Source organism: Marmota flaviventris, chromosome 2 (assembly GCF_047511675.1).
Source record: "Marmota flaviventris isolate mMarFla1 chromosome 2, mMarFla1.hap1, whole genome shotgun sequence".
NCBI lineage: Eukaryota > Metazoa > Chordata > Mammalia > Rodentia > Sciuridae > Marmota > Marmota flaviventris.
In genome coordinates, this window is record NC_092499.1 from 181,536,593 (window position 1) to 181,557,502 (window position 20,910).

General features: G+C 39.1%; 1 protein-coding gene across 2 annotated transcripts in view; it reads left to right on the top strand.

The window, feature by feature from the left end:
- Window positions 1–20,910, top strand: part of Cnbd2 (cyclic nucleotide binding domain containing 2) — a 57,363-nt gene that overhangs the window by 16,191 nt on the left and 20,262 nt on the right. For both annotated transcript variants that reach the window (XM_027945359.2, XM_027945358.3), the window contains 5 exons: window positions 527–690; window positions 4,285–4,441; window positions 4,933–5,084; window positions 8,387–8,525; window positions 16,557–16,671. In XM_027945359.2, coding sequence (XP_027801160.2) covers window positions 527–690; window positions 4,285–4,441; window positions 4,933–5,084; window positions 8,387–8,525; window positions 16,557–16,671 — 727 coding nt within the window. The remainder of the gene's footprint in view (window positions 1–526; window positions 691–4,284; window positions 4,442–4,932; window positions 5,085–8,386; window positions 8,526–16,556; window positions 16,672–20,910) is intronic.

Consider the following 20,910-nt stretch of genomic DNA (forward strand, 5'->3'; position numbering starts at 1 on the left):
TTTATGTGGGGTCCTGTCTGAGAGCCACAGAACTCTAGAGCTGAGGGCAATTCTGGGCAAAGCAGTTGATGGATAGAAGAGGGCACACAGGGAAAAATCCATTGTTATAGGCAAGGCTTATAGGTGGCAATCTAGTGAGTCATGTGTGATTAGTTCCAGTACTGAGAACATCTTGACTAAGACGTGAGCAAAGTTCTCTGATTACCAATGTACTTGTGCTGAAAGGATGCTGCAGGGTCCCTGGAGTCTGAGGAGCCCAAATTGCCTGGGAGTTTTGAACTTTGGCATGTGGCAGATCTGCTCATAATTCTGCCTGAGTATTTTCATTTTTCAAATGGGCATAATGATTCTTGGACTGAATGGGGATGCAGTGAGATGAGTGTGTAAGATGCTTATCCCAATGTCTGGCAAACCCTAAGCATTCAGTATATGTCAGCCATTATTGTATGTGGATACAGGAAAGCATACAAGCAGGAATGTGGGGAGAAACTGCTTGTCCTCTGTCACTCTGGGCCTCTCTCCTTAGGGTCACTTCCCTCCAAGGGCCATTCAGATCACGCAGAAGAAGCCTTCCTGGAGGACAGAACAGGAGATCCAGGCTCTCTGCAATGTCCTACAGGTTGTGGATAGCTACCGGAACTACACAGAGCCCCTACAACTGCTCTTGGCCAAGGTCATGCGCTTTGAAAGGTCAGAGAGGGGCATACCTCTGGCCCCTGGGCTTGGGTGGGACTGGGCTGGGCAGGAAGAGCCTGACTGAGAAGGTGTGGCAGGTTCTACCCACCCCTCTGAAGAGTATCAGCAATGAAGTCTGTCAGTTTTCCTGGGTGCTTACTGTTATGGTGACAGCACAGCTTATTTTATTCACTTACTGAATCTTAGATTTAATGAGCTGTTAAATCTGAAGAGGCTTTAGGAAGAACCTCTGAAAGTCCATTTCCTTCATTTGTCAGATGAGGAAACTGAGGTTAGAGAGGGAAAAGACTTATCCTAGACACCCAGTGTCTTAGTCCATTTTATGTTGCTAATAAAAATACTACAGACTGGGTAAGTGATATAAAAAGGGAGGGGTCGTAGTCTGATCTAAATTCAAAGGGCCACATCTAGTGATGATGACCTTCTCTTTGGCAAACTCCCAAGGAATCATATGGTGAGAGACTGGGAGAACATATTCATATTTTCCGGGCTCTCTCATAAATCTACCAATATTCTGTCATGTTGACTCCATCTGTATGACTTTATCTAATCTTTTTCCCCCTGTGCTGGAGATCAAATCTGAGTCTTGCACATACTAAGTGCATTCTCTACCACTGAGCTATACCCCCATCCCAATCTTATCTAATCTTAATCACCATCCAAAGGCCTTTCATCTAACCATCATAGTAGGATTAAGTTTCTATCCTCTTATTACTCCACATTGGAATTAAGCTTCAACATGAATTTCAGAGGGGACAAAAGCAAATTTAAATCAGAATTTGTACTAGATAATAAGAAGCAGAGCTGAAACTCAAATCCAGGCTTTGAAAGCCAGAATGGAACACAGATGATTATGCTGTATATCCAGGTAGGTCTTAGAATAGGGTCTGTGAATTTCCTTCTTTTTCTTTTTTTTTTTTTGGTACTGGAAATTGAACCGAGACGTGCTTTACCACTGAGCCACATCCCTAGTCCTTTTTATTTTTTATTTTGAAACAGTGTCTCACTAAGTTGCTGAGCATCTAGCTAACTTGCTAAGGAAGGCCTTGAACTTGTGATCCTCCTATCTCAACCTCACAAACTGCTGGAATTACAAGCATGGGCCACCATGCCCATGGGATCTTAATTTTAATGACCAAAAAAAATCTTTATTTTCATTAATCTCTAAATGAAATTTATCAGTGTATCATTTTCTTCCTTTTTTTTAAAAAAAATGCTTGTTTAGTTTAGATGAACACATAGTATTTATTTATTTTTAATGTGGTGCTGGATTGAACCCATTGCCTCACACATTCGAGGCAAGCACTTTGCCACTGAGCTACAGCCTCAGCCCCATTTTCTTCCTTCTTAAAGGTAAGCAACAACATACTTTTTCATTAAAGAAATTTGATTTTTCACATCATGTTCCAGTTATGGCAGATTTCTTTTTTAAAAGTGTGTGTGTGTGTGTGTGTGTATACTTATATATGCATATATATGTTTAGTTGTAGATGGATATAATACCTTTATTATTTATATTTTATTTATTTTTGTGTGGTGCTCAGGATTGAACCCAGTGCTTCACACATGCTAGGCAAGCACTCTGAGTTACAACCCCAGCCCTATAGCAGATTTCTTGAAAAATAATTTATGTTCACATCTTTAAAATCAAGGTAGTCATTTATCTTCTGCTAGATCTTGTTATTCACTGCCTTAGCAAAGATACATATATTGTTATACCCCAAATTTGGGTTTTTAAGAATATTTGTCAGCTGTCACTCTGCTGGATTTTATTTTATATACTTAAAACTTCATTCTATGAAGATTTCACCAGACTATCAAAGGTCCGTGACACAAAAACTACCATGTAAATAACTTGTACTAAAGAAGTCTAAGAGGTGGGCATGTAGAAATATTGCCATTTCCAGGACATCTCAATGGCTTCATGGGGCAACCTAACAGAATATTTGAGGTTAGGCCTATTTTGAAAATCCAGGATATAAGATTATTATAGTTCATAGACATCCTCCTTCATGCTGGTCAGTCTATGACATAAACACAACAAGTCAGCTTTTTTTTATCACTGGTGCAGGATACTTTATGCCCAGTGATGTTCAGGGCAAAGCTGGCTTGGTCACAAGTTTCAAGAGGAGATAATTGAATAGTTTGACTTGTAGATGGAGGTATGGACCAGAACATTCCATGCAGAGAGGACCATTTGCTTTGTTCTAGTCCAAGGAAGAAAAGAAGGTTACCACTGTCTGTAAAGACTCCACAGCAGAGTGGTGCCAAAGGTACTTTGCTTGAAGCTCAGGAATTTGATGCCCCATCTGCCCCAGTGTGATCTCAGCTAAGCCACTTAACTTTTCTGAGCCTCAGTATCTTCATCAGAGAAATAAGGATGATAATATGGATTTGATTGAGGATGGTAATAAGATCTGGGGGAAAATCAAGCAAGTGGTGATCATTAAAGCCCTCTGATGGTTGTTTATTATTTCTGGAACTGGAATTAGCAGCTTAGACAGGATTCTCTCCCATTTGCAAATCTGAGAAAACAGCCCAAGGGAATGCATTGGTGGCTATAAAAAGTCCTAGGATGTTTCTTCAGCTTCAGGCTCAGCTGGATTTAGGGACTCAGTGTTATCAGGATCCAATGTTTTTCTGTCTCTCTCCCTATCTCTTGATTCTTCATTCATATAAATCTCCCTGTCAGGGGCTATAGTTGTGGCTCAGTGGTGGAGCACTTGCCTAGCATGTGTAAAGCACTGGGTTCGATTTTCAGTACCACATATAAATAAATGAATAAAATAAAGGTTCATCATTATCTTAAAAAAAAACAAAAACAAAAAAACTCCCTGTCAGTCACCCTCTCCCCTCATCCAAGCAAGTTGGCTGCCACAGTCCTAGCTTCTAACTTCTATCCAGTCTTACTCCAGTGGGAAAAAAAGAATACCTCTTCCCAATCACTCAAAGTCGTAGCCTTGGCATTAGTTCTTCCTGAACCAGATTGGCTTTTCCTGAAACATCTGTGGGGTCTGAGTTTAAGAACTAAATCCTAGTTTGCTCTAGGCCAGGGTACTTCTATCCTAAGGGTGTGCAGTTGGGTAGTAAGCTACTGGGGATCATAATAAGACTATTGACCTCTCTCTTTCCAGGCATGCTCATTTGTATCTTATAGATAAGAGAAACTGAAGGTCAGAGAGGGACCCTGAGCTTCCCAGTGTCACACAGCCAAGATCATACATAGGATTTGGATGCTAATCTGACTCTAAAGGGCTCATAATCATTTAGCTTCTCTGTTGACCCATCCATTGCTTTCACGTTTCTTTATTACTCAACTGCTGTTCACTTAGCATTTACCATGTGTCTAAGCACATACAGCATGAACAAGTCTGGCCAAGGCTCTGCTGTAAGAAGACTTCAGTCTAACTAAGGTAGGCAGCTGGTTAGGTATTAGTGAAGAGGGTCTAACTTGAAGGACAGGAACTGGACTGTTCTGAAGTTTCTTCTAGTCCAGGTCTGTGCTTTCATACCCCAGAGCAAAGAGCACAACCAGTTCAGAGCTTTTCCCTCTTGTTACCGGGTCAACTGGCCATGTTTTTTTCCCAGGTTTGGCCGTAGGCGTGTGATTCTCAAGAAGGGACAGAGGGGTAGCAGCTTTTATTTCATCTATGTGGGTACAGTTGCAGTGACTGAGGATGAAGATGGCAGCAGTGCCTTCCTAGACCCCCATCCAACATTGCTGCACAGGGGCAGCTGTTTTGGGGTAAGTCCAGGGGAAGGGTATGGCTTCCTGACCTGGGGTTAGGAGTGTGGCAAGAGTCTTGCTCAAAATTCTTGACCAGGCCCTGTCCTGCCTTACACTCTGTGCAAGTCACTGATCCACGTGGGTCTCAGTGTCCTTACATGTCATATATATTATGAGTGAGTTGGACCAGGTAATGTCCAAAGTTAACCTTTTTGTCTCATGATAAAGGAGCATGTTCCCCATATAACCTCTCAGAAATTCAGTGACTGGATGGCCTCCATGAGGCCTCTCCAGTTTCCTCGCTGGCCTATTCAGACCTGTTGCCTCATTTTCTACAAGCAGCAATGAAGAGTGGGGCACAGTGAGGGAACAAGCAGGAGTATGGAGGAGGCCAATGAGCCTGCATTCTGGGGAGGAAAGAGTTCAGGGGGAAATGGAAAATGTGTACAGGGGTATGAGCAGGACACTGGAGGTGCTCATGTGTGCCCTTGTCTCTAACCACCCAACAGGAAATGAGCCTTCTGAATACAGGAACAAGGAGGGCCACTGTGGTCTGCTTTGAGGACACAGAGTTCCTGGTTGTTGACAGGGAGGATTTCCTGGCTAATAAGCTGGATGAAGAAGTTCAAAAGGATGCTGAGAGTCGGTTTGAATTTTTTAGGTAACTCCATTCAACATCTTTTTACCCTTCTTTGTTTATTAGTGCTTGCCTTTGTCCTAGGCATGATGGGAAACATACAAGAATCATAATGAAGATTGAGTTCTTGTTGGGTCAGGCAGGGTGCCAAGAACTTTGTACCACTTGTTGCATCTAATCTTACATTTAAACCCATGAGATTGTTTCTCTTACTTTCCTCAGTTTATAGAACCAAGTTTCTCAGTTTTATGAGAAAACCAAGGCTCAATTTGATGATATGCCTGGCGTGTCTGATTCAGAAGTCCCTGAGCTTCACTAATTCACGTCACCTTTCCTTGACCCAGAATAGAAAGGATGCTCCATCTGTGCTTTTCTTGCTTCCTGTTTCTTTAAAATCCCTGTCTATACTGTAATTCTTTGTTGCATGATAGTTTCTTTATAGCTTATATGCCCCATCAGACTATAAGCAATGTGGTAGCCAGGACAAGATTTGTCTTTTTCACTGTTGTATCCTCATGTTGTCATGGTGCCAGACACATTAACAAATAAATATTGAATAAAATGAATAATAGGATGTAAAGTACTCTAGGTACTCTATATAACAACCTAAAAGCAGAACTCATATATAGCACAAGATTTTTGTTTTGAGTACTTTCTGAAAGACCACATAAAGATGTATAAACTAAACTTATTTGTTCTCTGGTTATTTGCTTTTATGTGGAAGAGAGGAAACCCAAATGACATTATCTGCACTGGCTGTGAAAATACAGATTGCAGGGTTGCACAGCTATATGGAAGTATTCTGGGCAAAGGGGTCTGGTCTTCTCTGAAAGAGGTAGTGTCATGAAGGGTATGGAGCCTGGAAAAATGGGGAATTAGTTCTGAAAGGAGATGCAGTTCATCTTCTGAAACTGGAAAAATATGTCTGACTTCCAGTTTCAGCTCCTAGGCTTTGTGTTAGTCAGCTTTTCATTGCTGTGACCAAAATACCTGACAAAAACAAGTTGGGGGATGTGGGGGAAAGAATATAGAAGGTCATTGGGTTAGGCAAAGAAGAATGAGGGAAGGGAAGGGGTGATGGAAATAGGAAAGACAGTAGAATGAATCGGACGTAACTTTCCTATGTTCATATACAAATACGTGACCAGCATAGTTCTGCATCATGTACAACCACAAGAATGGGAAATCATACTCCATATATGTATAATAAGTCTAAATACACTCTACTGCCATGTATATCTAAAAAGAATTTTTTAAAGACCTAAAAAAAAAAAGTTAGAAGAGGCAAATTTTATTTTGGGCTCACCATTTCAGAGATTCAGACCATTATCAGAAGACTCCATTGCTCTGAGTCTGAGGTGAGGCAGAACACCATGGCAGAAGGGCATGGCAGAGGAAAACCGCTCAGCTTATGGCAGCCAGGAAACAGAAAGAGAGGTGCCAGGGACAAAATAAAACTCCAAAGACGAGCCCCCAGTGACCTCCTTCCTCCAGCTTTACCCTACCTGCTTATAGTTACCACCTTGTATAGTAGTACCTTCATATTATTAATCCATCAAATTGGTTAACCACTGATGAGGTTATAGCTTTAATAATCTACTCATTTCAACTATGAACATTTTTGCACTATCTCACACATAAGCTTTCAGGGACATCTCATATCCAAACCATAATAGGCTTGTTAAAAGGAAAATTCCCTAGACCAATTAAATTTAGTAGAGATTATTTGAATAAAGCAAAACAAAAGAAAAACAGTTTGTAAATCAGGCAGCTCCCAGAATCAAAGCGGGTTTTAAGAACTCTAGTCACCAGTATGAACAGACACTATTGATAGGAAAGCAGAAATGAGGCATAGAAAACTGGCTATACCCTAGTCAGTCAACCAGTCAATTGAATACATTTAAAATAATTATCTACAGTGTAGTAAGTTAACTGGCTAATATAGGGCCTTCTGCACCCAGCTAAAACTTGGTTATGTAATTAGACTTTATTGGGTTGGTCTGTGGATCCATTGTAGGAGCCCAGTCCAAATTCTTTTTAGATATACATGACAGTAGAGTGTATTTAGACATATTATACATACATGGATTTTAATTTCCCATGGACTTACACAAATTCTGTTTAACAGGCTTATCAGTGATGTGACTCTGGGTAGTTCACTTCATTTCTCTGAGCTTTAGTCTTCTGTTCTATAAAATGGGGGTAATGATTCATTGTAAAAGGGGGTAAAGTTCATTGTAAGGATGGAATGAGATGATCATGAGAAGGTTGTGGTCCTATACATGGCACATAGGAGGTACTCTTCCTGTGGTGGCCTTACTTTTCTCCTGTCTCTCCAGGCCCTTGTGCCTTTGAACATGGCACTGAACCTCTTCTCATTGGCACTAGAAATGAACTCAGCACTTTTGAGGCCTGAGTTATCTTGAGTTAACCTGTCAATTCTGAGCCCATAACCTGTTGGGACTGAGAACAGCCTGATGGGTCACATATGAGGGAAGGCAAGCCCATAACTAGTGGTACACAAGGTCAGGGGAAGAAGCTATCACTGTAGGATAGGCCTTCAACCACAGGGAGCAACTGGCAAAGAGGAGAGTTCAGATGTTCCCTGTTTACCCAACCTAGAATTGAGTATTTGAAGCCATTAAGGCAGAGGGAGATGGGTTTGAAGCCAAAGGTAGGACCAGGACTGCTGGGCAGGGTACCAGATAGTCTGTGAGCTGAAGTAAGGAACAATCCTGGAGGATAGTCCTTGGAATGTAGGGTTAGCTTAGTGAGCCACGTGGTTGGGATGGAACAGCAAGGATGGACTGGGGAGAAGGTTCCTGAAGGGAGGAGCAGAAATGAGAAAAACAGAGAGCTGGATCACCCAGAGGTATCTGAATAGCAGCAAAGGAGGGGCACTTATCTAGAGGGGAGGCCTTGAGAAGATGTAGAAGATTGGCTGTGGGCTAAGGCACGGAGTGGGTGGTGGTAAAATCTTCCACCTAGATATTTCAAGAGTTGAAGAGTGAGGTGAGTTCCCTTTCTGGAGAGTATTAAGATCTGGGAGCCTTGTATGATAAAGGGGATTTTTTTTTTTTTTTGGTACCAGGGATTGAACCCAGGGGCACTTAATCACTGACCCATATCCCCAGCCCATTATTCGTTTATTTAAAATTTTTTATTTAGAGATAGGTTTTTACTAGTTGCTTAGGGCCTTGCCGAGTTTCTGAGGCTGGTTTTGAACTTGCAGTCCTCCTGCCTCAGCCTCCTGAGCTGCTAGGATTATAATCATGTGCCACTATGCCCAACAAAGGTGATGAATTCTAACAGCCATTTCCCCTCAGAAAGCTGGATCTTTTTCAATCGTGGTCTGACGAGAAGCTCTGGCAGCTAGTAACCTTGGGGAAGATAGAGAAGTACTCATATGGGCAGCTGATCGAAAAAGACTTTGTTGAGTCCTCCTTCGTCATGTTGATCTGCAAGGTGAGAAGTCTAGGGTTGGAGATGAAGCGGGGAAGTGTGTATCCAGCATAGTGGCCTATGGCCAGACAGGCAGTGTTTGAGTCCTGTTCCTTTTCTGACTTACCATGTCCTAGCTGGAACAGGCAAGCATCATACTTCACATCATGTTGGATGTGAAGGGTTGCTGTAAACTTTAGGATATATAGTAGTACCCTATTATGGGGGGGAGATACATTCCAAGACCTCCAGTAGATGTCTGAAACTGTGGATATACCTAACCCTCTTTGTATTGTGTCTTTTCCTATACATATGATAAAGTTTAATTTATAGATTAGGCACAGTAAAATATTAACAATAATCATAAAATAGAACAATAATAACATACCATAATGAAAGTTATGAGATTGTGCTCTATTAAAATATGTTATTGTACTTATGTAACTCTTACTGTGATGATGTGAGATGGTACTTAAAAAAGCTCTTTATAGGTTCTCTTTAGCATATTTGAATTACCAACATCACTTCTCTTCTGCTTTGAGACTATTATTAAGTAAAATAAAAGTTATTTGAACACAAAACACTGTGATTCTGGGACATTCAATCTGATAACCAAGACAACTTACAAGTGACTAACTGGGTAACATGGAAATGCTGGACAAAAGGATGGGTCACATCCTAGGAAGAACAGAGCAGGATAGCAATAGATTTAATCATGTTACTCAGATTGGTATACAGTTTAAAACTTACAAATTGTATATTTTTGGAAATTTTCATTTGATATTTTTGTACTATAGTAAACTGTAGGTAACTAAAACTACAGATAAGATCTTTGGCCATGCTTTACATGCTTTAAATCATTTCAGTCTCACAATAACCCAAAGAGGTGAATATGGTCATTATTCCCATATAATAGAGGAGGAAACTGATATATGGGAAGGTAGAGTGGCTATCCAATGTCACACAGTAGATGTAGTAGGGTTTTTTTGTTTGTTTGTTTTGTTTTTCAGCACAGTCTGTGATTCCAAAGCTCTTCTCAGGAGCTGGGATTTGAGTTGACCTGTCATTCCTTACATGTTAAGCCACTACAGATATTTGTTGAGTCTTTGCCAAGGTCATGACACATTAGTACAGGATCTGAAGGGCTACAGAGAGGAAAAAACTGGTTCTCTTTTATATATAATCTCCTCCACTAGATCAGAGCATAGACAAAGTTGTCAATGCCAGTACCAAGTGACAGGTGCAAACTGAGTTCTAAGAATTCAGAAGAGGGAACTCTCCAAATGCTGGAGGCCTTAAGTCAGGCTTCCTGTAGGATGTAAGGAAGATGATGAGCCTTGAAGGTATTGAACCACTGGACAAAAGGAGGGGGCAAGATTGGGTGTGTACTAGAGTTGGCTTATACCTGCCTGTAAGAACTGATTGTCAAATTTTCAGAGTTGGTAAACACAGTACTTATTAAAATTATATAAGCCTATAATTAAATAAATTATATTGGAATCAAAGGTATTACCAAGAACTCACCATTTTCTAATGTTGCTGCATTTTACTATTATCTATGCTCTTTAGGTCATGTCGTCTATATCTGTATAGTAGAAATAACTTTATAATTGTGTGCCTCTTCCCAATTCCACATTCAGTAACTCACATTGCTAACTTAAAATCAGGCATGGTGGTACTATTTATACAGTGAGAATCAACAAATACCCTAAGTCAGGTCTGGTATACTGGTATACATTCTCAGTATTTTATTCATCATGGAACTTACATCTTTGGTGAACAAGTGAAGTTCTAAAATACGTAGTGTTAAAACTAAAACAAGTTTCTTTTTTTTTTTAAATGTGGCTATGTTTTTATTTTTTATTTTTTTTAGAGAGAGAAAGAGATAGAGAGAGAATTTTAATATTTATTTTTTAGTTTTCGGTGGACACAACATCTTTGTATGTGGTGCTGAGGATCGAACCTGGGCCGCACGCATACCAGGCGGGCGCGCTACCTCTTGAGCCACATCCCCAGCCCTAAAACAAGTTTCAGTGTAATGAATATAATGTATGTGAAGATGAGAAATAGTTAAATAGTAGATCACAAATAAGATTTAGTACCATTAAACTTATTGGGAAGGGTGGATTGGGATGCAGTTTCATTTGTCAAATCATAGTTGAACTTCAACTGTAGTTTGGTCATCAATACAGGAGTCCAGCCAGTACCCACAAAAGCATCCTTAAGAATTGATTGGTTATATGGAATTGCCAGTAAGACTGTAGTATATTTTATTATAAATTGTGGTGATACATCACTTATATAGCAGTAAAATTTACAAATATTGTTATATTTTTCCAGAGAGCCAAGTTGTTAAACCTACCACACCACTAGGAGTGTGTTATTCTGGGTTCAGTCCTGGAGAACAGAATCAAGTTTATCTAATATAAATAGAAAGGCATTTTATTGCAGGATGATAAATTGTAACAGATTTGCTGATGAGTGGAGTGGTGGGGAACTATAGAAACAGACCATGGACTAAAAATGACTCCAAGACAACTCCAAATCATAGGCCAGAACTGGACTGTCACAGGTACTACTGCCCTTGCCATGTTCAAGAAGCCACTCCTGCAGGCCCCACCTCCAGTAACAAGTGGATTGCTGGTACCTCCAAACCCAAACCTGGTCCAGGTACACTGAATTGGTGGAACCCAAATCACATCCAGAACATTTACTTCAAGGAAGCTTGGGAAATTAAAAGAAAAATTGGCTTTCATTCTCTACAAATTAAAAAAAGAGTTGGGCCTTTTCAAAGGGGGGTGGGATGAGGTCATTGCCAGCTGAGGGGAATAGTGTGGAGCCATACACACAGTAGGAATATGCCTGGGGTTTACCTAAGTTTGGAAACTCCTAATGATCATCTGAGGAGAGGTGGGAGATGGGTTGAAAAGTCTAGAATCAGAGAACCCTGAAAGCCAACTGAATAATTCACATTTTTTCTCCTCTCTGTTATCTGCTGCTTCTTTACTAAAATTTTAAGGTAATCACCTCTGCAGCCATGAAATGCCATAGATCCCCAGACAACTCTCCTTTTTTTTTGTACCAGGGATTGAACTCGGGGGCACTCAACCACTGAGCCACATCCTTAGCTCTGTTTTGTATTTTATTTAGAGACAGGGCCTCACTGAGTTGCTTAGCACATGGCTTTTTCTGAGGCTGGCTTTGAACTCTATCCTGAGCCACAGGGATTGCAGGCATTACAGGCACGTGCACAAGCCTGGCTTCCTTTTTTTTTTTTTAATATTTAAATTTTTTTTGGTACCAATTCCGAGCCTTCTAAATGGATTTTATCAGATTTTTTTTTAAATTTTGTATTTCTTTGGTACCAGAGATTGAGCCCTTTACCACTGAACTGGATCCCCAGCTCTTTTTAATTTTTCACTTTGAAACGGGGTCTTACTAAGTTTCTGTTGGTGTTACTAAGTTGCTGAGGCTGACCTTGAACCTGTGATTCTTCTGCCTCAATCCTTCTGAGTCACTGGGATTACAGGTGTGCACCACCATGCCCAGCTTCAGCTCTTTCCATAGAGCCAGAATAAATTGAGGGGGGATGAGTGATGAGGAATATAAAATTCAAGACTTCTTTTAATTAGTATGTTGATTACATTCAAATTAGCACATAGTTGGGGATGGTTCTTAATCTGTTTTTACCACTATTCCTTTATCTGTAAAATGGGACCACTCACCTCATAAATTCTGGTAATGAAAATTAATTTAGCACATACTTACTCAGTTAACATTCATGCACTAGTTCATTGGTTCTCAGTGACTAGACCATCAGCATCACTTGGCCATCAGCATCACTGATTAAAAATGCAATTCTCAGTCTCACACAGGAGCTATTAAATCCAGAACTCTGGGAGGGAGGGCTCAGTAACCTGTGTCTTAACAAGCCTTCCAGATGACTCTGATGCACACTTAAGTTGTAGAATCCCTAATCTAAGGGAGGTGTTTTCAAATTTTGGTAATGATGAAAAGGCTTTTTTTTTTTTTTTTTTTATGTGGTGCTGAGGATCGAACCCAGGTCCCGCCTGTGCTAGGTGAGTGCTCTACCGCTGAGCCACAATCCCAGCCCCCAGCCCCTCAGGTGCTTTTTATTTTTTAATTTTTTTAAAGAATTTTTTAATATTTATTTTTTAGTTTTTGGTGGACACAACATCTTTATTTGTATGTGGTACTGAGGATCAAACCCAGGCCACACGCATGGCGCTACTGCTTGAGCCACATCCCTAGCCCTCCTCAGGTGTTTTTTAAAAAGGCAGATTCCTATCTCTGCAGAGATTAGTTCATTACTGTGGAATCTGCAGTGGAGTGAGTGCTATAGGTGATTCTAATGGAAGGGAGCTTGGGCTTCATTCTGATAAAAGAAATACAGAGGTCACAGAGTGACAGCAGGTTAGGGGGTTCTTATTTCTTAGCCAGCAGATGAGTTTGGTTTGTCCTTTTGGGTATATTACTAAAATCTGATTTAATCATTCATGTGAAGCTTGTACATAAACATTTTGATTACTAACTTTGAAATTCAGAAGATCAGAAAACACCAGGATGTATTCTGGTGTGGCCCACTATGGTTGAAACTGAAAAGTGTCTGTGCCATCTAAAAGGACTTCTCTTTTTTCTCACTTTTATTTCCTGCTTGGTCAGTGCCTTGAGTGTTCTTCCTCTGGGAGGGAAACTCTGCAGTCCTGATTACTGTACTTTACTTATACTGCCACCAGAGGGCGAAATCAGCAGCTGGGCATCCTTCCCACTGCAGAAAGTCAGAAAATGTGATTTCCTGCTGGCGTCACAAATATAATGTCCATAATCAATTCGTTCTGAGTAGCTTATCATTTGGGGACACATGGTAAAACTGATCTCTCCACAGATACTGCTGCAATTTTAAGACCCACAAGAGACTTTTCCAAGAGCAAACTGTTCTCATTTTTTGTAAGTCACCTATAGTTCCTGGGTAATGAATGTTTTTTGAATGAATGTTGAGTAAAGATCCAAGCACAATGCCTGGCATATAATAAGGCTTATTAAATGTTTATTCCCTTCTTCTTTCTTGCCAACAGTAATCTGTCTTGAAACTCGCCCCTTTATAATGTGTCTCCTAGAGTTTCAACTAAAAATTTTTTAAAAATAGGAAATTAAAAAAGAGATGACATTTCTTTCTAACCTGTCAGATTAGCAAAGATTAAAAGGATTGTGAAAACTCAGTGTTGGCAAATATGCAATGAACTGTTTCATGGACTGTTGAGGGAATAAACAGAGCTTATCTTTGTGGGAGGCAGTTTGGCAATGTGTATCAAAATTTAAAACACACATACCTTCAGGAATTATTCTCAAGAAGATAATAAAACATGGGTATTATTTAGGATATAATTCTCAAGTCTCAGGAGTAATGAACCAAGGTTTTCTCCATTACACTACTTGCCCATAGCGGGTCATCAGGGAGGTCTTGCTCCTTTTGGTCACTTAAGGGCCAAAGCCACTGGAGACTCATAGACTCGTGCTTGCATGATCAAGGAAGCATAGACATTCTCAGGAGAAAGGAATGTTGAGAATCAGCAGTGGGGCTAGGGTTGTATCTCATGGTAGAGTGCTTACCTAGCATGTGCAATGCCCTGGGTTTAATCCCTAGAATAGAGAAAGAAGAGAGATGAGAATCAAGCACTGACCTCTAAAGTTTTCACTCAAGAGTATCATGAGTCCTTTTGCTAGAAAATCTAAGAAAATTCACCCAAGCAAATAAAAAGGCTATGCCCTAGGCCCAGTTCATCAAAGGGTTAAAAAGTCCAATCCTGCCATGTGCCTGCGAGAAATTGAGTATTTGTGAACTGCTTTAATGTCCTCCTGTAGGACACAGAATATCTGTTAGAATTGCTCTCTGATACAGGCCACAGAAGCCAATTGCAAGTGGCTTATTAAATAGTAATTTATTTTTCTCATGTAATAGTCTAGAATGAAGCATTCTGGGACTAGAACAACTGTTCTAGGAAGCCATCAAGAATTCAGGCCCCTGCTAGCTTTTCCCTTCCTGATCTCTAGCTGTGGCTTTCTTTTCTTTCTTTTTTTTTTTTTTTCAATATATTTTTAGTTGTTGATGGACCTTTATTTTATTTGTTTATTTGTATGCAGTGCCGAGAATCAAACCTAGTGCCTCCTCACCTGTGGCTTTCTTTCTTTTTTTTTTTTTTTAAAAAAAGAGCAAATAGGGGATTCGAGCAAGCATGAAAGGCAGAAGGGTGGGAAGTGTGGAGATCATTTTTTTTTTTAAAGAGAGTGAGAAGAGAGAATTTTTATTTTTATTTTTTTTTAGTTTTTGGCAGACACAACATCTTTGTTTGTATGTGGTGCTGAGGATCAAACCCGGGCTGCACGCATGCCAGGCGAACGCGCTACCGCTTGAGCCACATCCCCAGCCCCTGGCTTTATTTCTAATGTTCACAGTATGGCTGTTTCACCACCAACCACCACATTTGAGTTTCAGGCAGAGGGAAGGAGAAGGACAATAGCTTTCCTGGGAGTCTTATCTAGCAGTCTTTCACTTATATTTCATTAGCTAGAACTAGGTCATTGGCACCCCACTAGAGGAGTCTGGGAAGGTGATTGAGTTCTCTCCCCTCCCCATTTAAACTTGGGACTTTTCTGTCCTAAACAAATTATAGTTGTATATAATACTGACAGATTGAGACAATCAAATATGAATCTTGAAAAAAATGTTTTCAGAGAAATAACCTATATGCAGTAAGATTTCAAATCTAAACTATACAATTTTCTGCATATGTGTTCACCAATGTAATCCTTGCCCCAGTCTAGCTAAAGAACATTTACAGCACTACAGAAGGCCCCCTTGTGCCCTTCTCAGACAGAATTTTCCCATGGAGATAACCACTCTTATGACCGGTGTCATCACAGATTGCTTTTGCCTGTTTTTGAACTTCATATAAAATAGAATCATACAGTTTGTACTCTTTGCATTTTGATTGACTTCTTTTGCACAATCGAATATTTGTTTTTAATTTTATAAAGTATAGTATATATAGAATAATATCCAATCATTAAAAAATCACGATGCATAAAATATTTTTGGCATGAGAGAGTCTGTGTTACATAACTCATTTATGAACATTTGTATGTTTATAATTCGTATGTGTTCATAGAGAAAAGTTTGAAATAACATTTCATAATATATTGCTACTAGTTCTTTCTGGGTGTTAGATTTAATGTGGTTTTAACTTAATCTTATTCTGTTTGGTTGAATAATTTTATTTAATTTTGGAATAATTTTAAATTTATAGAAAAATTTCAAGAAAAGGATAAAGAACTCCTGAAAAACTGTAACCCAGATTCACCAGTTAATATTTTGCTACTTTTGCTCTTATATGTATTTTTTTCCTCACCTGAAACTTTTAAAAGTTAAGTATCATTCATAATACTTAAATGATTATTTTCTAAGATAAAAATTAACTACAGAATAATTACCAAAATTAGAGACTTTTTTTCAGGGGTGGGGATACCAGGGATTAAACTTACAGGCATTTGGCCACTGAGCCACATCCTCAGCCCTATTTTGTATTTTATTTAGATACAGGGTCTCACTGAGTTGCTTAGTGCCTTGCTTTTGCTGAGTCTGGTTTTGAACTTACGATCCTCCTGCCTCAGCCTCCCAAGCCACTGGATTACAGGCGTGCACCACCATATCGGCCAAAATTAGGGACTTTTAATGTTTATAGAATATATAATCTGGAGTTCGTGATCAGTTTCACTGACTGTCCCAGTAATGTCCTCTGTGGTGATATTTTTTCCCCAGTGCCAGCCTTGTACTTAGTTTCTATGCTTTGGTAGTTGTTTGGATTTTTTCTGATAAGTAAATAACACTTTTATTAAGAAAAAAAAACATGAAACAACTTGCATTAAGCAAATACAACAAACTGGGGTAAGATGCAATATAGAAAGCTTATCTTTAAAGCCTGGCTTGCCTAGAGTATTGGGGTTTAATCCTTTGTTTGTGACCTTTGATGTGTCCAGGGCAGCTGTGAAGTCCTGCGGCTGATAGACCTTCAGACCTCCCCTTACTATTACAAGTGGATCTGGCAGCATCTGGAGCTGACAGATGACAGACCTCTAGGGACTCATCTCAATGGTAAGCCAGATGGCCACCTCTGGAAGCTGACAGCCACGGTAAGGGAGCCCCTGGGCCCTATCCTGGTTCCAGTTCCCTGTCCATAGATTCTTAAACATCTAGATCACGGGGTAGGGTTGTAGCTCAGTGGTAGAGCACTTGCCCAGCACATGTGAGGCACTGGGTTTGATCCTCAGCAGCTCATAAAAATAAATAAAGGTATCATGGGGGCTGAGGATATAGCTCAGTTAGTAGAATGCTTGCCTTGCATGCACAAGGCCCTGGGTTCAATCACCAGCACTACCAGGGGGGAAAAAAAGGTATTATGAACATCTACAGCTAAAAATAAAAATAAAACATTTAGAGCTCTAAGAGCCAACAGGTTGTCTGATTCTACCAGTGTAGAAACCTGGTCCACAGGCCTTGCCTCCTTTCTAGCCTCCTCTCTTCCTCTCTGCAGGTTCTGCCATGTAGCCATCAACTCTTTGCCTCGCACATACACATCCCTCTTTTTGCCCAGTTTTCTTCTGCTTTTTAGATTTTAGACTAAACATCTTTTTTTTTTTTAGAGAATTCTCCCTGATTTCTCATGCTGGATCTTTTTTTCCTTATTATATTCCATTTAAATACCCTGTATTTCTCTTCTGTCATATTTAGCCCCACTGAAATAATAGCATTGAATCTAAAATGGTTCTTAAATATGTTTTTCCCTAGAATTTAAGCTCAGTAAGGATTTTGTATTCCTAGGGCCTAGGACTAGCCTGGCATCTAGAGGCTAGTCCGAAGCAACTCATAATCAACGGATAAACATATCCTAGGTGCTACATTCCAAGTTGCAAAGTGCGTACACACTACAGAGCCTTATCCAAACTCGTGTGTCTGCTCATAATTATGAGGAACAGGTATCAATCACTGAGTTCTGATTATTTGTGAAGTATCCAGGTGGCTGTTTCTACATATTACATCATTTTCATAATAGCTTTTCTTTTTTTTTTTTTTAATTTTTTAATATTTATTTTTTATGGGCTGGGGATGTGGCTCAAGCGGTAGCGCGCTCGCCTGGCATGCGTGCGGCCCGGGTTCAACCCTCAGCACCACATACAAACAAAGATGTTGTGCCCGCCGAGAACTAAAAAATAAATATTAAAAAATTCTCTCTCTCTCTCTCTCTCTTTAAAAAAAAAATACTTATTTTTTAGTTTTTCGGAGGACACAACATCTTTGTTTGTATGTGGTGCTGAGGATTGAACCCGGGCCTCATGCATGCCAGGCGAGCGCGCTACCTCTTGAGCCACATCCCCAACCCCTCATAATAGCTTTTCAAAAAGATATGATTGTATTTTCATTTTACAGATTTGAAAACCAAGGCTCAGAAAGGTGAATTTCTTATTTAAGGATCACAAGGATAAAAATAACAGTGGAGAACTTCAGAGTTCTGGCCTGATTCCAAATTGCAGACTTTTCTTTTCTTCATAAATATCTCCAGTCTTTCTCTTTCTCCATTCCCACTGTTGGACACAGACATTGTCTGATAATAGCCTATAGAACTGGCCAAGGTTCTGACCAGGCTTCCTTATTAGAGGGCAGGATTTTTCTATTCACATCTCAGTTATGGCATTTTCCTTTCCTTTTCCAACCTCTGGAGATTTTTGTTTTGTTTTGTCTTATCCACTTGGGTCAGGAACCCCAGCCCTCAGACGTTTGTAATGGTTCAGGTGTTTTACATCTTACCTTGGACTAAGTACTGACATGCTTCCCATTAGTCCTTTTATGTTATAATTTAGGCATTAACCTGGGCTCTTCTCCCCAAGGATCACCTCACAGATGCAGCCAAACCTAAATTCTAATCTTAGGAGGTCTGACTATGGGAAGGCTAACACAGGAAGACAAAGGAGAAAGGTAGGGAAAAAAAACTTGGAACTGAATCCCACTTACTAGCTGGGTAACTTTGGTGAATATTCAAGGTTTCAGGCCCTGGTTTCTTTGTATATATCATGGCTAATGTTGTAGTTAAGAGGATGGCCTCAGGAGCCACATCACTTATGTTTGAATGCAGGGTCCTTCTCTAATTATCTATGTTATGCTGGAAAAGTGACTCTTTGACCCTATGCATTATTTGATTCGAAATACATTTTTAAATTTTTTAAAATTTTTTAGGTGTAGATGGACACAACACAATGCCTTTATTTTTATGTGGTGCTGAGGATTGAACCTGGGTCCCACCTGTGCTAGGCAAGCACTCCACCTCTGAGCCACAATCCCAGCCCGATTCAAAATACTTTTAAATTTCCCTTTCGATTTCTTCTTTTTGAACAATTGAGTATTTAGAAGGGTGTTAGTTTCCAAACATTTGAGGACTATCCAGCCATCTTTCTGTTGTTTTATTTTTATGATAACCTACTTTGTGAAGTTTGAATTCTCTAATATACTGAAATTTGTTTTGTGGCCCAGAATATAATGGATCTTGGTAAATGTTCCATTTGTATTTGAAAAGAATATGCTATCATTATGTGCAATGTGCTGTGAATGTTAATCAGGTGAAGCTGATTTATAGTATTAGTCAAGTTATCTTTATATCCTTCCTGATGTTTATCAGTTTTTAATAGAGTTGTTAGAATCTCCAGCTACAGTTATAGATATATTTTTCTCCTTGCATTTCTATCAGTTTTTGATTCACATATTTTGAAACTGTCTTATTAAAGAATAGATATTTAAGTTTGAACTTTTCATCATTGTAATATAAATTTCTTTGTCTCTGATAATACTCTTTGCTCTAAACTCTCCTTTTTCTGATATTAATTTAGCCACTTTTTAATTTAACTTCATTTTAATTAATATTAACTTGATGTATCTTTTTCTATTCTTTTATGTTTATTCATGTCTTTAGAGTGGGCTTCTTAAAGGCAGCATATAGTTGTGTCTTGCTTTTATTTTTTTAATATTTATTTTTTAGTTGTAGTTGGACACAATACCTTTATTTTATTTATTTATTTTTATGTGGTGCTGAGGATCGAACCCAGGGCCTCACACATGCATGCAAGCGCTCTACCGATGAGTCACAACCCCAGACCCTGCTTTTATTTTTTTTTTAAATTCAATATGACCGTCTTTGACATTTTGTTGAGACGTCTAAACTATTTACATTTAATGATGTTATTGATTGTGGTTGGATTTAAACTTACTATCTTGCCATTCATTTCTCTTTTCTTTTTGTTTTTTCTCCCTTTTTTTTCTTTTTAATTTTGTGACAGGGTCTTGCTAAGTTACCCATGACGGCCTTGACCTTAGCCTCCCAAGTAATTGGGATTACAGGCATGCACCACCATGCCCAACTTTCTATTTATTTTCTGCTTGTCCCACCTGTTCCCTCTTCCTTTTCCCCTGCCTTTTGAATTATTTTGAATGGTTTCATCTTATTTTATTTGATGGCTTATTTACTATTTCTTTTTTGTGTTATTTTAGTGATTACTTTATGATTTATTTATAAACCTTTTATTTACCACAGTCTACTTTCAAATGATATACGACTTCACATACAGAACTGTAAGCTTATAATGGTATACTTATATTTCTCTTCTATAAGATATCGTGCTATCATCATATGGTTCTACTTTCACATGTGGGGCACTGAAGCTCACATCTGTAATCCCAGCAACTCAGGAGGCAAAGATAAAAGGATAGGAGGATTCAAGTTTGAGGCCAGCCTCAGCAATTTAGCAAGTTTCTAAGTGACTTAGTGAGCCCCTGCCTCAAAAGTGAAAAATAAAAAGGACTAGGGATGTGGCTCAGTGATAAAACGCCTCTGGTTTCAATCCCTGGTTAAAAAAAAAAAAAAAAAGTTATTACTTTGCTTTAAGTATAGTCAATTATCTTTTCAACATATTTAAATAATAATAAGGAAAGTCTTTATATTAACCTATATAGTTACCATTTCTTAGGGTCTTCATTCTTTTACATAGATCCAGATTTCCATCTGGTGACATTTCCTTCTGCCTGAAGTACTTCCTTTAATATTTCTTATAGTTCAGGTTTGTTGGTGATAGAGTCTTTCAACTTTTTTATGTCTAAAAACTATTTCATTTTTGGAGAAAAATATTCACTGGGTATAGAACACAAGTGAACAGATTTTTTCTTTTAGTATTTTGAAGATTATGCGTTGAAGGACTTGCTTATTAATCAACAAGAGGTCTAATAACCTTAATTTTTATAATTTCTGAATAACTTTGTATGTCCTTTGTATAAAATGTGCCCTTTTACTCT